We start from the raw sequence: 20,686 nt of genomic DNA, 5'->3' as shown, positions 1-20,686 counted from the left end.
TTGGAAAATCATGGGTAAAACACACAGTTTTCTCCAAAGGCAGTTCCTGGCCTGAGTGCTGCATCCCAGTAGCTCAGGATATGCAGTTTCATGGAGACTGGAGTGTTGCCACAGTGCAGCCACCACAGACGTGTGATCCAGGTGGTGCTGGGGCTTCACAGCCTCCCTGCACACTGGATTGTCCTCTTAGTCTGGGTGCATTAGGGTGTTTTGAGGAAACTTGGAACCTAGATCTTCGAGATGCACTATTTGGAGAGTTTAGTAAGCTTTTGAGTTTATGAAATAAATTTTTAAATATTCTGATTCCATGCGTTTAGGCCTAAGAGCTTGGTAGTATTTTATACTTCTGTACTGTCCCCTGTCTTTTCCTGGCTTTCTCTGTCTTGGCCCTGCTCTCCTAGCACTGTGGAGATCTCCAAGTGTACACAATAGATTTGAGTTACCTGAGCAGCTCTGCTGTCTGCTCTCCTGCTGCCTTCCACTCTAAAATGTGTTGGAGGACCTCAGTAATACAGTGTTTTACTTACAAAGCCACAAAGCTTGGGGATGCCTTCCTTGTTAATCCCTAGAGGAAACAATCCATCCCCACAGTGAGGCAGGAGAGATAAAGAATCATTTTACATGGAACCACATTTTATCCTGAACAAATACAATAGAAGATTTCTAGTTCTGATTTTCCTAAGCTGTTTATCAGTGTGTTTGGGGGTTAATTATTCAGGAAAGAAGGTGTGCATGGAAGTAGCAACATTTAACTGAGGAGACTATTGAGCTGCTACAAGGAAAATTTTTATAGAGATGAAAAGGGATGTGAAGTGTGGTGCTGGGAAATGAGCAGCAGTGAAAAGCTAATAATTTTATATATTGTACTATGGCTTGTATTTGAACTGTTTGAGAAAATAGACCATGCATTGTTGCTGTCACAGAAGTAGGGCTGACTTTTTTCCATCTTTTCCATCTAAACCCCTGGAAAAAAAAAAAAGGCAAGCGTTGTTTGTTTTGTGTGAAATCTGCATTTGACTGGTAGGAACTTTTATACAGACTTGTACACGAAGTGTGGTGCTGGGAAATGAGCAGCAGTGAAAAGCTAATAATTTTATATATTGTACTATGGCTTGTATTTGAACTGTTTGAGAAAATAGACCATGCATTGTTGCTGTCACAGAAGTAGGGCTGACTTTTTTCCATCTTTTCCATCTAAACCCCTGGAAAAAAAAAAAGGCAAGCGTTGTTTGTTTTGTGTGAAATCTGCATTTGACTGGTAGGAACTTTTATACAGACTTGTACACAATAGCTGCAGTAGTGGATTTTTAGGAGTTTGTGTATGAGGGGGAGAAAGAATTTAATATCACTCTTTTATTTTCATCTGTTTTGATTTGATACCCATCCCGATGGAGGGCAGAGCACCACCAAGAGAGGTGCTGCCAGGTGTGGCTTCCCACTGCTTTCTAATTCTGTGATCACAGAATACCCCATTCTGCAGTCCTTGCACAGACAAGTCTCCCACTGATTTCAATGGGAAATTTGCCTGCATCAGGGATAAAAGAGCAGGCCCCAAGTTGTGTACAATGATGCAATCTGATCCTCCCGCTGTGGAAATTGATGTAATTGCATTCTCTCTCTCCCCCCTTTTCTCAACCCTTCTCCCTAAAAAACCCTGGTGAATCCTGAGGGGCTTCACACCAAACGGAATGGAGGATGCAGCTGTGTGCTGAAGCAGCAGGGGAGGGGAGGAGTCCTGCTAGAAAAATTTATGAAGGGTTGCATCCTAGATGTAGCCCTAGAAAACAGCAAAGAACGCAGACCTGCCTGCCCTGGCAAACGTAATCACCTGCTTTTCCTAAATGAGCAAATGTTTCATCTTTATAGCTGTGACATTTGTGACGTGTCCTCCTGCCTATGTTGTAATGCTGAGTTAAAAGTGCTTCATGAACTGAGCAATCTCCTGGCTGCCTGCATTCATTCTGTGTAGGGGGACAGCGTTTGGTTTTTTTAGGGCTCTCTATTGTTATTGTTGACAGTCTCCGCTTTTCAGCGGTGCTTTTGAGCCCGGGCACAGTGCAGGTTGCTTGGGAATATGGAACCTCGAGAATGCTGTGCTTTGTTGCTGGGCGAGCCGAGCGACCTCTCTGATGCCGTTTAGATGGGGTTTGGTTTTATTTTTTTCCTCTGGGAATTCTAGGCTCAGCTGAATTTGTTCTGTGTTTTGCGGAAGAAAGAGCTTGTTAAAGAATTCCCTGATGACTTTGAAGTGAACTATTTATTTTCTCTCAAGGGTTACTCAGTGTAGCCATTTGCCCCCTCCCCTCTGTTTTTTCACCCCAGTGTTTCCTGAGCTACAAGCATTCTTGGAATATATTAGTTGTAATGAGTTATGTGGGCATCAAAAGTTTTCTTTGAAACTATATGGCATCAACATCTGTTAGCTCTTAGAGAACAGAGACGCAGACAAAGGGGCTGATGGGGGTGGGGGAAGGGGGAAGATATTAAATTCTGGAGTATGAAGTCTCCGTCTCAAAGACTCAGGGGGAGGGGAAAGGGAAATCTGCTAAACTGCGCGGCTTTGATGTGGTCCGCTGGCCCTCGGATTCCTTTTATGGGAATGTGCGTGGCAGACGGTCCCGCACGGCTGCCCGCCCAACTGCTCCCTCCCAGCCGCCTGCCCGGCCTGCAGCATAAATCCTGCCACAGCCCTTGTTGCTACAGTAACGTTTTCAAGGAAAATGCCGTATGCTCAGTTTCCAGCTATTGAGATGAGGAATCGAAATTCTTAATAGCAGAGGAAATATTTCTCTTTTTTCTTTTTTAAATTTAGAAAACAAAATAAATGTTCAGTAGTGAACTTTTGATTTGCTTGTAATCCTCCTGATCCTGTGGGTCAGCATGCAACCATTCATCTAAATTTTTTTTATTATTTTTTTTTTTAGTGGTGTGTGTCTGTGGTTTTTATTGGCAGTAATTAAAATACTTGTGTCTATTTCTATGTAAGCAGCACCAGCCAGCATTCAGGTATGATCGCTGATGCTGTACTGCTCACAGGAATGTGTCGGGACGGGTTCTTTTATCTCTTTCTGCAAAGCCTCACAATGTTTGTCCTACGTGCCAGGGAGCAGAGGAGAATGGTAAAAGAAATAAATCTCTGTGTCTTTCTTTCCCTCTTGTTGGTTCTGTTTTTAGCCATGATGCTGGTGGCATTGTGCTTCTCTGACTTCCTGGCCCATTAAACCCCTGACCAGTTATAAAATGATTAGTTGACATATCTGGGCTTTGGGGACAAAGAGGTGGTTTAAAAAGGAATGTGAACCATCTGTTTTGCCAGCACCTCCTGTTGACAGATTTATGGATCAACATTAGCATATGTGTCCAGGGTCACACACCTGTGCTTCCTAACAAGGTAATATTATTTAGCAGGGTATGTTTTCATCCTGAGGATTCAGAGCTCTTTGCAAAGGTGGGCATCAAGAATTCCGTTTTACAGTTGAAAAACGAAGGCACAGAGAGATTTAAGCGACTTGCCTTACACCACACAGTGAGTCTGTGGTGGAGCAGTTATTGAATCCAGGTTTTCTCCAGCTGCATAAATATACGTCATCCATTAGGAGGAAAAGACTTAAAGCTATAAACATAATAGAGCAGCATTGGCTATCATTTTAGGGGAGCTTTAAGCCCTTGTGCTATATGAAAACCTGTGCCATGTAGGAAGACACAGGCTACTGTTATCAAAAGGAAGGTTCAAAACACAACATGTTAAAGCTGTAATGGTCACTGAGGTCCCTGGAAGAGTACCCTTTATTTCAGTGATCACATCTTAAATGACCAAGATATTCTGTAGTCAAGATCTGTAGCCATTTTCTGCATGCTTTTTTACCAGCTTATGCCCGGTACAATCACCTCAGTGCACTGAAGTTTGTTTAAGTTTCTTGGTAACCAAATCTATCATGAAAGGAAGTTGAACAGAAAATCAAATTTATTATGTATCTACACCTATGTCTGCTGTGGTAAAGAAGCCCAAAGTAAGCAATTAGGAGGAGTTACTGAGCTTCTTCAGGCTGGAAGTTAGATGAAGATTTGTCCTCTTTCATTCACATCCTCAGACTTGTTTATTGAGATAAGAACTTGGGGATATGGGACAATTGATTTTGCAATTAGCAAAGAGGTTAGAGGAGAGCTAGGCCAAAGTAAGGTAAATAGCTGAATCTGTAGAGTGAGTTCATTTATCCTTCTGAAGTAGCTTCAAAGTGAATTTAAATGTAGCAAAAAGCAGTAATTTCCTGTTTTAGTCCTATTTAATCTCCAAGACTGAAGATAGTTTTTTAGTTGGAGATGGTTGGACCCTTTAGGTGGAAAGTAACTGCTGAATCCATATGCCTGTTCATATAGTTCCTTTCAATTATATCACCTTTTATCAGGCAGAAGTTGTTGAAAAACTGTAATACCCTTCCGCCTTAAAACATAGAAGCCATAATAGTTCCAGAATTGCAGTAAAAGTGTTAATTGAAGATGTCACTTTGCAACAGCTAGCAGGAATTTCTAAAGATCCATGAAATCCAGGGTGAAAATGTTATAGAAACAGTAATGTTCTGCCTTGAAACTGAAATTATCTAAATAAAACTGCCCCCTAAATGGATCTTCTGTCTACAGGTCTTAATGTACATTGGTGAATCTTATATGTTGATGCTTTTTTGCTAGTCACAAGTAATATTAAGCACTTCCATAGTATTTTAAGCTATTATTGGTGGAGGTATTTTTCCTTCTATAGATATTTTTTTTTTGGTATGCAGGATATAAGTAGATACATATTTACTAGCATGCGCATCTTCTATAGCACACAGGAGTCTTATGGTTCAAGTTAAATGGGCAGGTAGGCAGCTGTTGTTGAGTGCATGTTGCAGTGACTGACCCCTAAAAGAGGATGCTCATTTACCCACTGCAGCTGAGATAAAAAAAGCTGTCTGCAAAGAGTGTATCTCAGTCTTGCCACTACCTGATTTTCATAGGCTGGAGAAAAGATACATATCAGAAGAATGAAAAAAGGATTTGTGTTTTATCTTATTGGAAAGCCTGGTCCAGGTGTTGGATTGGTACAAAAGAAATTCAGCTGCATGTTTCAAGTGACCTGTAGCAAAAAGTACCACATTTCTGTTCTTACTCAGACATCCATCATGAAGTCTTCTGTGTAAGTGTCCATCTTTGCTCTTTCACTTCCTCAGCAGCCTCGTGTTCATGTTCCAGTGGATGGGATATCCTTAAACACGTATCCTACAACTGCTCATTGTACCCATGTGAGTGTCTGTAACCATGATATAAAGATATTGGGGATATTTTTTGCCTCATGAACATCTAATAGTCCACAGTCTTTTGTGACTGGAGATTTAGGGGTTTGGGTTTTTTGTTTGTTTGTTTTTGTTATCCTCTCTTTATCTTCACAGTGTTTTACCAGCAGCTGGAATTGCACTACAGTCACTTTCTGTGAGATGAGACTTCAGGGGCTCCAGTTCTGTCAAACTGGTAGCTGCAGATGCTGGTATATTAGTGTGAACTTTGTGCTAAGGTACCAAAGGATGAATTTCAGTAAGTGTTGTGGTGCACCCATTGAGTTCTGCTGTCTCTGTTAGGAAGACCATAACCTTCGACGTAAAGGCCATCCTGGCAGATAAAGGCAGTAAAACCCTAAACTGCCATAGCTAAACCCACCCAAAATCATCTGTGAGTGATCTTAGAGTAGAAAACTGTTCTCTTAACAACTCTACCTGCTGCGATTACATTATGAAGAAATTTTAATCTGAGAGAAGTTTCCATGCATGGTGGAGGAATAAAAACCCATCTGTACTGGATCACAGAACACCAAGTTCTTATTTTAGAGAAAGAATATAAGGAAGTTGCTGCCTCTGCTTAACAAACTGCATTATTGCAGTTGCAAATTGTATTTTAGTGGTGGTCTAAATGTTGAAGTCACCTTGACTTATTCTCCAAGTGTATGCTGCTTTACACGTTCTTTACAGAAAGTTGAATCCTGGTGAGTTTTAATAAATTGTATTAATAAATTGTCTGGAATGGCAAACTCAAAAAGAAAAAGGAAAACTTCATCATTGCAGAAGGAAAGGTAAAATGTGCTGTAGGAAAAACAATATTAGGCTTGAACCAAGACATAAATGTGTATTGCTCTGTAGTGTTTTGAGTTTTAAGCCTGACTGTGAAGCTGTATTTGTGAAGAATTATGATCACCTCAGATACCTAAATATCTACTTTCAATTGCATTATCCTAAAATAAATTATACCATTTTTTCAGGTGAGACTAGGTTGCATAGTAGCGAGGACTTAGGCTAGAGGTGATCAAAGTTACACATGACTGTGTTTCTAGTCCATGGGAAATTTCAGATACCCAAAAGGAACTAGGTTCCTTCCATAATTGTTTTTTTTCCCCCCTAAAAAGTCTTCTACTTCTTTCTTATCAAGACTGGACAAGACTAAAAATAAAGTAAAACAATAGTAGTGACTACTTTGGGGTTTGGATGGGTTTCCAGAAACATCTTAAAGAGACACAGTTTTCAAAATCTGCTAAGAACTTGCTATATGAAAATTGGACTACTTTTGGAAACTTGTTCCCTGCAAGAAGATGGAAGCATTCAGAATAGCCACTTAGTAGTTCACAGAGCCCTCAGTTTGGGTGAAAGACCAAAGGACATCCGTGCTCTCTTGAACTTCTCTTTGTCTGGAATTGTTTTTTGTCCAAATCAAGTATGGAAGTTTTTGCATAGGTGACACAGCATTCTTGTTGCCAGCTGCTTTAAAACCATTGTAGAATCTACTCTGCAAGATTGACCACATATCTTATCCCTTTCAGGCCTGTTGTGAAATGCGCTTCTTCAACTTTGCTCTTGCCAAAAGTACTGGAACTTTATTGCATCAGTATGAGAACAAAGAGAGAGAAAAAAACATGTTTCAATCAGATGGTTAAAAATAGGGAGGAACATTTTCTTGATTAACAGTTTGTCACTTTCCATGTGTTTTACTTGGGGAAGGTAATGGATATGATAACCATGATGAGAACTTCACTGAAACAGGAAGGGTGTGCATATTTTCTGACAAAAACTTTGAAAAATTTATATTTTAAGGCTAAATCAAAGAATTGTAATGAGATGTCTGACGAAGGAGAGGCAAAGCAACTTGTTTCTACTTGAGTAGAGCAACACCTTTTAGAAAAAATGTTAATTAACACAATATTGACTGTGATGTAATACATGGAGTAGGGGGATCTGAACTTTACAAATGTGTTTGTTATTGTGATAACCTGCCTAAATCAAAGGTTATCCTTTGATGTCTCTCATACATAATACATCCATGGATGTAGCTGTCTCTACTTACACCAAAAGTAAAAGTGTTTTAATGCCAGGTTAGTCTAAATGTGGCTTGCTAAAATACACGCTGTGTTTGCATTCTGTAGCTTTGGCTCCTTCGTGCTGGCTGCCTGGGGTTGTGGAGAGCAGCATGGAAAGGCAGAGCCAGGAGAGGTAGGAAGAGTCATACTGATGGCCAAGGTTAAAGGAATGTTGGCATAGGGGCTAGGAGGTAGAACTTGGGAAATGTGAATCCAAGTACAATTGTGCAGAGCCTGGAAGGTGAAGACTAGGAGCTTAACCTTGATGTAGAAGAAGAAAGGGAGCCAGCAGGCATATCAAAGGAATAAAATGATATAGGCAGAACGGTGTGCGAGGATTTGGATGGTGGCATTTTTAGATAGCTGATGAAAAGGGAGTCAATAGCTGAAAGCCCCAGAGTGAGTGACTGGCATTTAGTTTCCAGAGACTTGTATCAGTAAGAAAACTGCATAGGGTGGTTAGGACTGAGGTTGAGGTTAAAATAAATAAATTCCCAGTGAGTAAGAATTCATTGGATTCTGACTGTATGGCAAAAGTGGGAAGCAAGTGATGACTGCCTGGCTTGTAACTAGCTGAATAGAAACCCTGGGGTGTGGGAGCTTTTAAAGATTGTTTTTCTTCCTCATGTGTGTATATACTCAGCAGCATTTCTGAGGGAGCTGCACTAATTAACTCTTCCTAACACCCACACCCTCTTAAATCTGAGCTGAGTAAAGCAGTACCTATCAGAGTGAGATATATGGGACACAGGTCCTTTCTACCCAGGCCCGGCAGCTGGCTGTTGGGAGTTGTGAAGCAGATGTTTCAGCCTGAATCTTGGTCATTCTCTGTGATTTGTGTTGGTAGCTAACAGAGGCCAATTTACTTAATCTGGAAACTCCTAGTGAGGTAGAGACACTTACTCAAGATGGGTTCCTATTTAGCAACCTATAGAAAACAGCATGCTGGAATAATTCTACTGTGTAAATGTTTCTTTTCTTTATTCTTTGAAGTGCTTGCTGACCTCATTTATGTAGTATTTCACATGGTACATCTGGTTTTGGTTGTTTCATGACTCAGTGTCCCAGTTTGAAAATGCAGTGTTGTGATTTAAAACATGGTGTCAGGACAGTGATATACAACTACCTATGACCTAAATGTTGTTGGTTTTGTGCTCTCAGGCCCCGCTCCTGCCACGGGTTGGGCTCCTGCAGCTGTGTGGGGCACAGGGAGGCCCCACGACGGAGCCACTCCTGGGGTTTTCAGCCCCTCTGGCCCCTGTTTCCTTTGTGCTCGAACACAGTGCTCCCCAGTGTCAAATATTCCAACCTGGCTGTAGCATTCACTTCCCACCAGAGTTTCTTGAGCTGCAAGTTGTGTCTTACACATTTACCCTTTTATTTTGCTCTAAACGTTTTCTGAATTTGGGTAGTGGGAGTAGGTGCACTGTTTGATCCACACTGAGGCAATTTGTACAGGTTACTGGGATAATACTCCACTATGCAGTATGAGCTGTAGTCAGAATTGTTTTCTCAAATGCTCGCTCAGTTTTGTACTTTTCTGTTCAGTGTGACTTTAGATGCACTGTCTAGAATCTTTTTCTCAGGCAGGTGCATTTCAGTATTTATCTAGGTTGTGACATCTGTCTCAGTGGTGCTAAAAAGATTCAGGTTAACTCTCTTGCAATTTTTTTTGACAGAAGAATTAATTATAAGATGAATTTTTTCCCTTCATTTTTTTCCCTGCACCTTTTGCTGATACACATCTATCAGGATAAAGCATGTTGTAATCTTACACAGATGAGCACTGCTTAAATGCATCACTAAAATGTTCAAATGATACTCATCAGTTTCAAGATGCTTTGTCAATTTATATGGCAGTTAACTGTTACATTATGGTTCAACATAATAAAAGAAACTTTTCTAGAATTTGGTAATTTGTAATATTTGGATTAAGGCAGAAACATGGAAATTTGCTTGCATTAAGCTACTATAACTTAAATAACTAGGAGCTAGAGAAGGAGTGAAACTGGACTGGAGTATAAAACAGCTTTACGTAAGATCCATGTAATGATTGAAAGTGAGACCATAAGAAAGCTGGCTTAGTGAATAGCAGTGTTTTACTTTGCTGTTTTACACTTCTGTCTTTCACTCATTTCCGTAAAGTTACTTGATGATGCATATTATGTCAACAAATGTATGCTCATTTTAAAGTGGTATCTTTTGAAAACCATAAAAACTAATGACTTTGGGGTTTTGTAAAGGATTAGATTAATTACATCATTTTAACAGGGATGCACTGCTTACTTTGCTAAAATTTTAAGAGATGAAAGCTACCAGCTCAGTAGTGTTCTCCTCAGACGTGTGTCACGAGTGAGATCATACCAACTCATTGTGTATTTGCTGATCAGATTAAGAGAAAATATTTTTCTTACATGGGAGCAGGCATTCTGAACTTAGTAAAAAACACAAAAACAAAACAAAAAACATAAACACAATAAACAAAACATTTATTAAATATTTAACAATGTGGGAGAGAACAGAGGTGCCATATATGCCTGTGTAGTCACTTCTGTCTATCTCACCATCTATGAGAGCAGTCAGAGGTGTGCTCTCGGAACTTCATGGGAAATGGTGACATGAAGGAATCTGGTCCAAAAAAATGTACTAACTTTTTTTGTAAGTCCCTGTTAAGACCATATTCTTGCAGGAATATCATAAGTTATGGCAACATTTAATGGCTTCATTTAATACATTGCCCATTTCATCCATAATTCTTAAGGCAATGATTTATATTAATTAGCACATACTCAAAAAAAAAAGTTATTTTTTACTGGAACAAAAACTCGAGGAAAGAAAATAGTTTTTGTAATTTCCTTCTTGGGAAGCAAAATCCAGAATGACAGCTTTTATAACACAATTGTGCTGTGCAGAACCCCAGCATTACAGGCCAGGTTGCCGGCATTTCTCACAGCCGTTCGGCCTATGAGTCCTAACTTTGTTTCAGGATATCGGCTCATGAACAGATTAATATTTTCAGGCTCTCTGGGCTACCTATCCAGTAGTGTTTGTGAAATCTGTTTTTTAAAATGCTGTTGCAGAAATTGGTACTGAAGAATTTGTAAGATACACTTTTGTGTCTTATTTTCTGATAACTAATCTCAAAGAATAGCATTTGGGCATGTGGAAGGCAGAAATGAACCTCTGTCACCTTTTATTGTGATAAAATTACTTAACTATAAAGCTAATTAATACAACCAGACATTATTTTTCATGGATTATTCTTTTATTCTTATGTTGTATATAAAGTTCTGTACTGTCAACTTCCAATTCACTGGCTGACGCTGAGAAGCTGGCTCAGTGGTGTGTTTTTGTGGGTGAATTTAAAATGACCAGGAGTGCAGCACACCAGCTTTTTAGGGCCATATCCTTCTTTATCATCAAAATTATTAATCAATGGCTGAGAGTGTTTGCAGAGAATCTAGGGGGTCAGACTATAATGTAAGGTCAGTGGCATTATGGTGATGGTAGAGCATTTGGAATGAATGGGGGAAGGCTAAACATAAGGATATGTATCTTTGCTTATGGTTTAGCTGAAGTGGGGGAGGGAGCTGGAAGGGTCTGATAATCAGAGAGTAAGAATACTCTTCAGGGTCTTTGTAAGTGGGTTGAGCTCTAAATCTTACTTCAGCAGCATTAGGGAAATGTGTTTTTTTTGGGTTCTGAGATAAGATCATCTGTCTATCTATGGCATTTGCTTCTGTATTGCTCTAAATGTACTGGGTCTGACAAAATTTCATTAATTTTGGGACTGAAGGATCAGTCAGCTCTTCAAAGTCTGGTGTCAGCTTTTCTTGGGTGACCCTCTGGCATCTGGAAGTTTTCTGTTTGTTGGTAGAACTAAGCGATAATATTCCTCTGTGAGTAGTGAAAGCCTTATTTGTCCTTTATCATTTCCATTTGAATTTTTTTAAATCTTGCTTGATTGACAGAATGTTGAAATGCTAAATATAAATCTACTTTGTAAAAGGATTTGAATATGAACACTTTTTTTTTCTTTCCCCTGTACAATCTATTAATTTCTGTTACATTTTTGTCCTAAAGTAGGTCCAGAGCATTGTAAATTAGCACCAAATTCATTGACTATCATTAATAAAGGGATTGACTTATTTCCTGGAAAGCAACTCCTGTGCTTTTCTTAGTGTTTTAAATTAATCCTGGTGATAATGAATCCATATTCTTAACAACACTTTGTATAGAGTATATTTGTCATTAATTTTTGTTGTTGTTGTTTGTTTGTTTTTTAACAGGATTTATCTGGGGAAGGCTACAGAGACAGTATTGGTGATGAACACTTTCATCTAGAAGGTATTTAAAGAACAAAATTTCTTGGTTAATATTAAGGGATATTGGAGTAAGTCAGTCAAGAGGTCAGTGTGAGAATGCAGTTCTTGGTATACTGATGGGTCATTTTCCTGGAAAATCGGTCAAGATGGGAATAGGGTACTGTTTCTGCATCTTCTATCACTGTCCTCCTAGTATAGAAAAAAGACATCCAGTCATATAAAAGACCAGGTGTTTTAAATTCAAGGTGTCACCGTTTTTTTCCAGGTATTTCTCTTGGCATTGATAGCAGTAGTAAATATCACTGTCCCCAGTAGAGGTGGTAAATGCAATTACTGAAAGTGTTTGCACTGGGTTTTGTGAGATGCTGCACACTTTTCTGTGTTACATAAAACAGACTGAGAAACTCTGCATTTATTTCTAACACAGGCCAGAAACACTTACTCAATACATTTCTCTTGAATATTAATTAAATCATTATTGTCTTGGATAACTACTTCTTTTCAAGGCTCATCTCATCTCTTCTTTTGTGATCAGGCCTCTCTTTTAAATGGAGATGCAGTCATTGTTGTGGTGGGAAGGGCCTTTGGGAACCTTGAGTATGGACACTGTATTCTGTGTGCCAGAGGACACATCTGAAGCACTTTGAACTACAGTTCATAGAATCACACAATGTATTGGGTTGGAAGGGACGTCTAGAAGTCATCTAGTCCAACCCCTCTACAATAAACAGGGACATCTCCAACTAGGACTGATTTCTCAGAGCCCCATCAAGGTTTCATGGGCTGTGTGCTGGGTTTGTGTTAAAGACTAGTGGAAACAATATGTCCAGTTTATTTAGAGCAACAAACCATGTAAAGCTTCACTTGGAAATTTCTGTCCTTTTATAATTCAGTCATTTGTCTCTGATGGTAGAGACTTCTGTCTAAACAGAACTTGAAAGATTCTTTATATTAAGAGTTTCTGTATTCCAGTTCCTTAGATGTGAAATGTGTTAACATGATGTGTTAAATCCCATGTATGTGTGGATATCATGTATGTAGTTTACTAAGGGTGTTCCCTTGTATATGCCTGTAACATAGGAGCTCCATTTCAGCTGGTGCTTGTAGGCTACAGATAAACACAAAGCAAGATAATCTCGCCAGGATGGAGTCAGTGTTTGTTAAGTGTTTCAGTATTTAACTTCATCAGTGTTTTTCTTTCTGCTCCTAGTAGGACATAACTCTACTAGAAGACAGCTTTTTAATTTTCAGAATTATAGGAGAAACTACTTAACACAGGATATTAAATGTCAGCGAGATTAATAATTTCATTTTTCTGTGTCCTGTTCTACCTTTCCTTGCATCTAATTATTTCTTACTTTGTTGTGTAGAATTGTCTTGCATAGCAAACACAATATCCATTATATATTTCCAAACTAGACAGCAGCAGGATTGTTTTTATTAGAGTGTAAAACCTTTTAGCCAACTGTAATTCCAGTCAGCAGTTTTACGTTGTTACTTCTGATGCGTCTCATTTCTTATGAAGTAGCTGAGTAGTGAAGACAAGATTTAGATAGCAGCAGGTAGTCCTTTCTATTTGTGCTGCCACTGGGGAAGACCTGTGGCATCTTTCCAGTTGGGAGGCAGGTAGCTATACTCACCCAGTGCTCAGGCAACGTGTGCAGATTGCCAAGGCTTGTTCTTCATCCCTTCTGCTTTCAGATCTCCAGGCTATGCTTTCCATACTAGGAAGAGTGCTAGCCACTTCCCTCTTGAATGAGATACTGAAATTCTTCTTATAATTAGAAATGGTACTTGAAGCATTGTGTTAAGACAAGATGCTTTCACTCTTTTTGTATAACTTCATAATTTTTACTGGCATATATTTTTTGGATTGTTGTGATAGTACTAACATAAAACTGTGATGATAGCATAAAGCAAAGCTGAAACATTATTTGAGACCTTTGTTAAGGCATGGCTTGAGTTCTGTGTGGCTTAGGTACAAGATAACCATTGTCATAGCTCTTTTCTGCATAGAAATGTTTTATGTGAAAATAATGAATATTCTAGAAAGTAAATTAATCTTTCCATCTAAAATAGTTGATCTGCCTTTATTTTGCTACTTCACAATCTTTGTGTATGTACTGTGTAACACAAATGTTGCATGATTATACAGTCATGTGTCATAAGATAATATCAATATCACTGATAGCTAGTCTCAGAGACATAGTTGTAACTCGCTGAAACATGGTTGATTGGGCTAAGCTCACCAAAGACATGAATGGCAAACAAAAGACCTGAATCCAGCTGTACCAAGTACCAAGCAAGTGTCTAATTGATGAACTATACCCTGTCTTCATAAATACACACTAGGGATGGAAAAAAATGAAAAAGAAACATTTCTCAGATTTTTAAAAAAGCACAGCAGGTACCACAGTTTTTCTGGGTTAGTGGAAAGGCCTTCACGCTTGGAGACTTTATTGGAGAATAAATCTGAGTTCTTTAGAAGACTCACTGAAAATACTAAGTGGCAATAAGATAAATAGTTGAATTCCTTATTTTGTTTTACATTGCCAAGTTCATTACCTTTTTTTTCCCCCTCTCCCTCTTCCCCCCCTTAGCTGTCTGAGCAGTACAGATAAAAAGAACTCTCTTTGCTGGATTTAACTTCTGTGTTGTTATGTAAAGCTTGATCAAATCCTTTCGTCTTAACAGACTTAACTGGCCAACAGCAAAAGGCTCGGGATTCTGGGATTAAGATTGTATTTGGTAAGAGGGCTGGTGCATTAGTGCTTTCTTTTGAACTATAGAAAGAACAAAGTAAACATCAAAAGCATTAAGCCATGAGAGCGGATTGTTGACTCAATGTTGCTGCATGACAAGAGGTTAGAACTCAATAGTGGTGACTCTGTTTACTGAGTGCTGTGCAGAAAGAAACAGTTTGACCAATATTGCCTGTTATATCCAGCACCTGCCTTTGATTTTACTGCTGGGCAAGTCATTAAATTGAATTTTTTTTATTTTCTCTAATGTGGTCAGTGATTTCCTTAGACAAGACACCAATGGAAACCTCAGTCCCTTCTTACATTACTTGTACTCTGTTTTCCTTTCTTTATCCTTAATAACATTTGGGCATGCTGGATATAGGTTCTGTAGTGGGTCTATTTGCAGCTTTCATTCCAAGTTTAGAAGTGCTTTCCCACAGCATTTCCAAGACTTCCCATTGCCAAACTTAGAGTAGTTGTGCATTCTGCTGTAGCTGTGTTAGAACTTCTCATGCTTGAGCTTTCTTGTCCAGAAGCTTCTGCGCAGAAAACATGTGCTTCATCACTCTTCAGGATGAAAGAGCTTGCATTTTTCTCTTCCTCGTCCCTAGACAGAACAGTAGGTTGCCAGAACCGAATGACTGGAGGTGGCTCTGAAACAAGTTGCAAAAACTAGCACAAACATTGGGAGATATTTTTCATTTCAGTTGGGAGCTGACATGGTAGGCAGGATTTGAATGTAGCATCAAACACCAAGTCATTCGTCCATCATGGAGACATGTTGGTGGGTCAGAAAGACAGCTGCTGTTAGTGTGTCCATTAATGACACCAGGTTCTCCCCCTACTCCTCAAGGCATAAGTAAGCTTTTAAATTAATCATTCAGCAGTCCTGCTCTTGTTTTCCAGACCTTTCACCTCCTTTCCCTGGACCTTTTGAGAAATTTTCACAGCTAAAGCCTGAAGACTGGGAGAGCTTTCTTATCCTGACTACTCCATATCTTTATGAAGAGAACTGGGGTTCCTTCATCTTATCACTTTAACACATAGAAACTTTTCAGAGCTATCTGTTTGCTCCCTGCTTGTGACATCTGAACCAGAAGCTGGAAAATCTCCCTCTGACACAGACTGATTGCGGGAAAGAGGCAATTTCCCATTTGTCTCAATACAAGCTCTTTGGAGCCCAGTGGGATATAGCTATCAGTCTACTCCAGCTGCCTTTTGGAGTTTAAGGTGAAGTCCTTAAGCTTTGGAGACCTAGCCTATCACCCAGTTAGTTACATGATAACGTGATCTCTCATGTCACTTTTCTCCTGAGAAGTATGACTTAAATGTTTCTACTAACCAGAAATCTTGCATCTCTGTGAGATGAGTCTAGTCCTGTATCTGTCAGAGCTAACCTTCCTCTTATGCTGATAGCAATCTGTTCCCTGTTGCATTTGTCAGCTGAGGGTGATGTCTTGGTTATTACTCTCTCAAAAGAAGACTGGAGAAGATCCAGGTCTTGCTGGAGTATTATCTGAACACAGTATCCGAACTGCTGCTGAAAGCAGTGACAGAGCTTGACCTGAATCAACCCATTTTTTTATAATGTTTCCCGGACTGGATGTATTCAAATCCCTAGATGTAAGATGTTCCTTCTATGTACCGGAAAGGACAAAATTATTTAGGTCACTTTCTTGTCTGTAAATGAGAACACCCCAGCAGAGTTCAAAGCACTTATTGTTGCTGGGAAAAAAAAAATAAAAATCTCTCATATCTGTAAAAGAACTACTTGTAGCACTTTGCGCATGTTCACAAGACATTATGGAATTCCTGAACCTGCAAGTAAGGCATGCTTTATTATTAATATTCTATATTTTTCAAGATGTTACTAGTATGTCCAGTCAGTCCTTCATCTCTTCTTCTTGTACCCAGCACCCAGGGAATCTGGTCAAGTGGGAGCTGACATGTGGTTAACAGAGTTCCATCACAAGGAACGGTGTTGTTATTTTTTACTTCAGTAAGAACTGGTAAGCAAACACAGAAACAATAGTAAAGAATGAACTAGTGTTTTAAGGCTGCCGATCTTGCGCCCAACACTGCCAACCTTCCAGGAACCCCACAGAGCTGGATATGCTTTCCCCACTGTGTGTTACAGAGCACACCAGATTCCATGAAATGCTGCTGAGGTGCCCGTGCTTCCCCTTGCTGGGGCAGCAGGGGAGAGCATGGGATGGAGTGTGCCTCCCCCACAGCACCCTGCAGCCAGGTTCCTGTCATGCAGTGCAAGATTATTCCTCCTCTGTCTCTTGTTCAGGAAAAAATCAGTGAAGACTCTAGTTCTTGGAGTTGTCTCTAAAACTGGTAATTGAAAGAATATCTGGGGGCTCTCAACTCAGAGGAAGGGTGGCAAGGTATGGTACTTGGGTCCAAATCATTCATAAACTTGTCAGCAAAAGAAAACTTTAGCAAGCATTTTAGCTAACTTTTTGTTTGCCTGTGAGACACTTTTTACCATGCATTGATAACCTCTGTAATAAATTAATATATTGTGCTATGATGAGCTATGAATGCATAATAAAAGGCTATTATTTCAAACTACGTGCTCCTTTCTAGGTAATGCCTTCAGTTATAATGATTATTTTCTAAAGCTTAAATAATCTTATATATATTATATACATGAAACTGTAGCGTATGCATAGGAAAGACATAGAGTGCATCTTGTACACAGTCAAAGTTGCTTTAGCATCGTTGTTACTATCTGCCTGGTATGATTGATGTAAGCTTGGTGCTTTGCAGAAAATGAAGGTCCCTCCTCTGTCGAGTTCTTAAACCAAATACCTGTTCATCAGTGACATGGCAAACAGAGTGCTACTAATTCTCCTTTAAAAGTGCTTTTGTGGTCAGCATTCTGGGATGTTGTGTGGGAATTCTGTGTTTTAATGATTTGTGGCTAATCCTGTGCACTTACTGTAGATTTGCTGTGCATGAGTATATGCTGTGTGATCACCTCAGACTGGTGATCTCTTGTTCACTGGCTCTATTTATTTTTTTTTTTTTACTCTCAAGAGGTTTCTCCTGTACCCTTTCCTGCTACTCAATATGACATGAAACAACTCTGAAAAATATCTTCAGCTTCAGGGTGACCCACTGGCACCAGCCTCCATTATCTGACAAACAGCTAGTCCCTGCCTAGGCTGGAAGCCGATAAGCTGGTTACTGTGAATTGGAAGGAGTACCAAAGAACATGAGAGAGGGGAAAAAAAAGGAGCAGTAGAGAGTGCCAAGAGAAAACTGCTTAGTTTGGCAGTTAGAATAAAAGTCACCAAAGAACATGAGACTGGTAGGATTAGCAGAAGTTTTCCTGTGGTTGTGCATGGCTCCAGGAAATTATAAGAAGCAGGTAGGCTGTTTGCCATGAGTGGGAGGAAAATCTTATGGCATAAGGCACTTCAAAAAAAAATTAAAACAAAAATTAAAAAAATTGTACAAGTTTTCTTAACATTAGCTGTTCCAGTTGAGGGGGGTTGGTATTTGGACCAGAAGCTTTTACTTCTGGAGCTGCTGTTTCAAGTGGGGCCAGGTCAGTAGTGATGAAAGGCTGTTGCCATCCAATGGTTGTCCATGGCCTATGTGTAATGGGTTAGTGCTTTCCAGGTGTTTACATTTGGACCTTTACTATGTCTAACAGCTCCCACCCATGCTGGCAAATGGAGCACAGAAAGGCAGTGAAAAGTGGGCTGTTACCTCACCTTGGAGGGTGAGCTTTTCTCCTCACACTGAGCTGCTGCTGTGTGGAGAGTATGCTCTCTGCTACCCCTGCTCACTTCTTCCCTGCATGTAGGGAATCACTCTCTTTAGTTGACAACCCACCAACTCCTAGTGGTGCTGCTTAAAAGGTTTTGATTGATAATGTGTTTTGTCTGCAGTTTGAGAGTGTTGTTCTGCCATTATTAATCCTTTGCATTAGACTGGAAAAATCATACCTGCTGTAAGTAAAAGTTTCACATTATCTCTGTATTCAGATCATTTTATATTGCTGAAAAGTTATTTCTGGTTACAAGCAAGTTGCATGTTTGTTTCAGGGACACAATAGCAAAGCTGAGAAGATAGCCTGGCATTTCCTGCATCTGCCTGTCCCTTACAACAGGACAGAGGGAGGGTTTCAAAGTACAATACACAAGAAAACCTTCCAAACTTAGAGGTGATCTCTATTCTTGATGGTGGTTGAAGAAAGCAAAATGTTAATACAAATTTAGTTGTGTGCAAGGTATAAAAAAAAACTCAGTAGAAAACTGAGATAAAGGGAAGTGAACAAGCACCTCAAAAAAGCAAATAGTTGATGCTTACTGAGCACCTTAAACATAGGAAGCTTTAAAATAATAATATATGCATGCTTGATATTTATAAAAATATTGGGTTTTCCATACTCTTTCATTCTATCTAAGACTGGCAATTTTTCCTTCTTTCACAGAGAAGCTAATTCTCTTTATGAGTCTTTATGGTCGTTATAAAAAAGAATCCCTTAACTACAGGAATATTCATTTACTCTCAGCTCTGGGGTAGACATGAACTAGTTTGTTAGGAGGCAAAAAGTCACCTGCGGGTACAGCTGTTGAAAAACCTATGTCTACAAATCTCTCAAGGTGCTTCTCTTGGAGCACAGAAGAGCCAGACCATCAGGTTGCCTGTGGAAGGAGGGGAATTAAAGAGCAAAAGGATATAGCTTAGAGAGACCTCGTCAAAGGCAGGAGGGTTCTTGCATTTGCCTTCTATAACCTGAAGGTGAGTGAACCATCATGGCAGAGCTTTGGCAGCAGACCACAGGCACCCAACTGGCTGCTTACATCACTGGGTGAAGCTGAAAGGAAGCTGCCATATAGCAGGTCTGGGACAGGGGTGAGAAATGGGTGTCAGTTGATCCAAGAATCATTGTCTCTGTGCATGAGGTTTGGAAGGCCCTCAGTAATCTGAACTCACAAAATCAGTCTTGGTCATCGGTGTTTCCTTTGGGCTGTCAACGTTGTGGTTCAGAGGAGAAAGGAACTGTAGCACGTGTAGAGATATCTGAGCGAGCTGCTAATCTACCTTAGCTTGGGTCAGCACTCACACTGAGTGCCTGGGAATGCAGGCTGGTGCACAGCTCTGCACTGGCTGCCCACTGCATGGGTGTGCCTGTCAAACCCTCAACACCACCCAAGATGGCCGGGTCACAGCCATCCACATCCATCTGCATGTTCTGCTTTCCTGCCTCTGCAGTGGTGACTGATCTGAGTGGCACAGTCTACCATCAGATATACCTTGCCAAACTGGTGGGACTTGGGCATATCCATGAGAGAGAAGCTGGTCTAATTTGTATGGTAGAGATAAAGCTACATTACTATATATGTGCAGCAGTATAAAAATGTGCTTGAACTTTGCCCCAGGTCATCCACTACCAAGAACAAAGAATGAAATATGGGAACAAGTCAGGAGTTTGAAAACAATCCCTCTGGAAACATGATGAATACCAGTGGTTTCATTTATTCTACTTGAAGAACAAAGGTCCTTTTCTACTTTTAATTTCCCAGCAACGATTATTACCAGTTATTTTTCTTGTAGCTTTGACCACAGATCGTGGAGGTTTTATTAAACATGTTTTTGAAAACTGAGTCAAAATGCCATTCTTCACTGACTCTCTTGTGACTCTCTCTCTTTTTTTTTACCCATGTGAAACTAGAGCATATTTCCAGGCAAAGATTTGGAGCCAGATAATATTCTGATGCTGGTGTTCATGGAATTATTCCAGTTTTGTGCTCTTGTAATTGAAAGAAGTTTTGGCCCTTGCTATTTCAGAAGACAAGAAATTTGTTTCAAATCCCTTGCTTTTATATGAAACATTACATTAATTTTTAGAAACCTTGAATACTGCATTTAACAGGCAGTATGACTTGCTGCAGCTCCCAAATATTCCTAAAGTTGCCAGTACTTTAGTGTTTGACTTGACCTCAACACAGCCAGGCAACCCTTTGCTGGGTTTCTGCAGTAGGGTTTTGTTTAGATTTCACAGGCGTGTTCCTGTAAAGCCCTTCTCTCCTGCCCATGGGGATTTCATATTCCAGAGTATATCATGTGAGGATATAGTTCATTATAGGATTAAATAAGTGTTGCATCTCTGGAGTTGAATTTAGGAGCTATTGTTTTATATAGATGGCTAGAAAGATGTAAAGCTAGATGGATACCTGAACCTTTGGGCTGGATAGTTTAGCTACAACAACTGTCAT

General features: G+C 39.8%; 1 protein-coding gene across 1 annotated transcript in view; it reads left to right on the top strand.

The window, feature by feature from the left end:
* NKD1 (naked cuticle homolog 1 (Drosophila)) overlaps positions 1–20,686 on the top strand; it is a 101,950-nt gene that overhangs the window by 51,966 nt on the left and 29,298 nt on the right. Inside the window, exon 4 of the mRNA XM_009997448.1 lies at positions 11,665–11,722. Coding sequence (XP_009995750.1) covers positions 11,665–11,722 — 58 coding nt within the window. The remainder of the gene's footprint in view (positions 1–11,664; positions 11,723–20,686) is intronic.

This window comes from Chaetura pelagica, unplaced genomic scaffold, assembly GCF_000747805.2.
Source record: "Chaetura pelagica isolate M959 unplaced genomic scaffold, ChaPel_1.0 scaffold425, whole genome shotgun sequence".
Taxonomy (NCBI): Eukaryota; Metazoa; Chordata; class Aves; order Apodiformes; family Apodidae; genus Chaetura; species Chaetura pelagica.
Note: the sequence above shows the minus strand (reverse complement) of the source record. Positions and strands in the feature narration are given on the sequence as shown.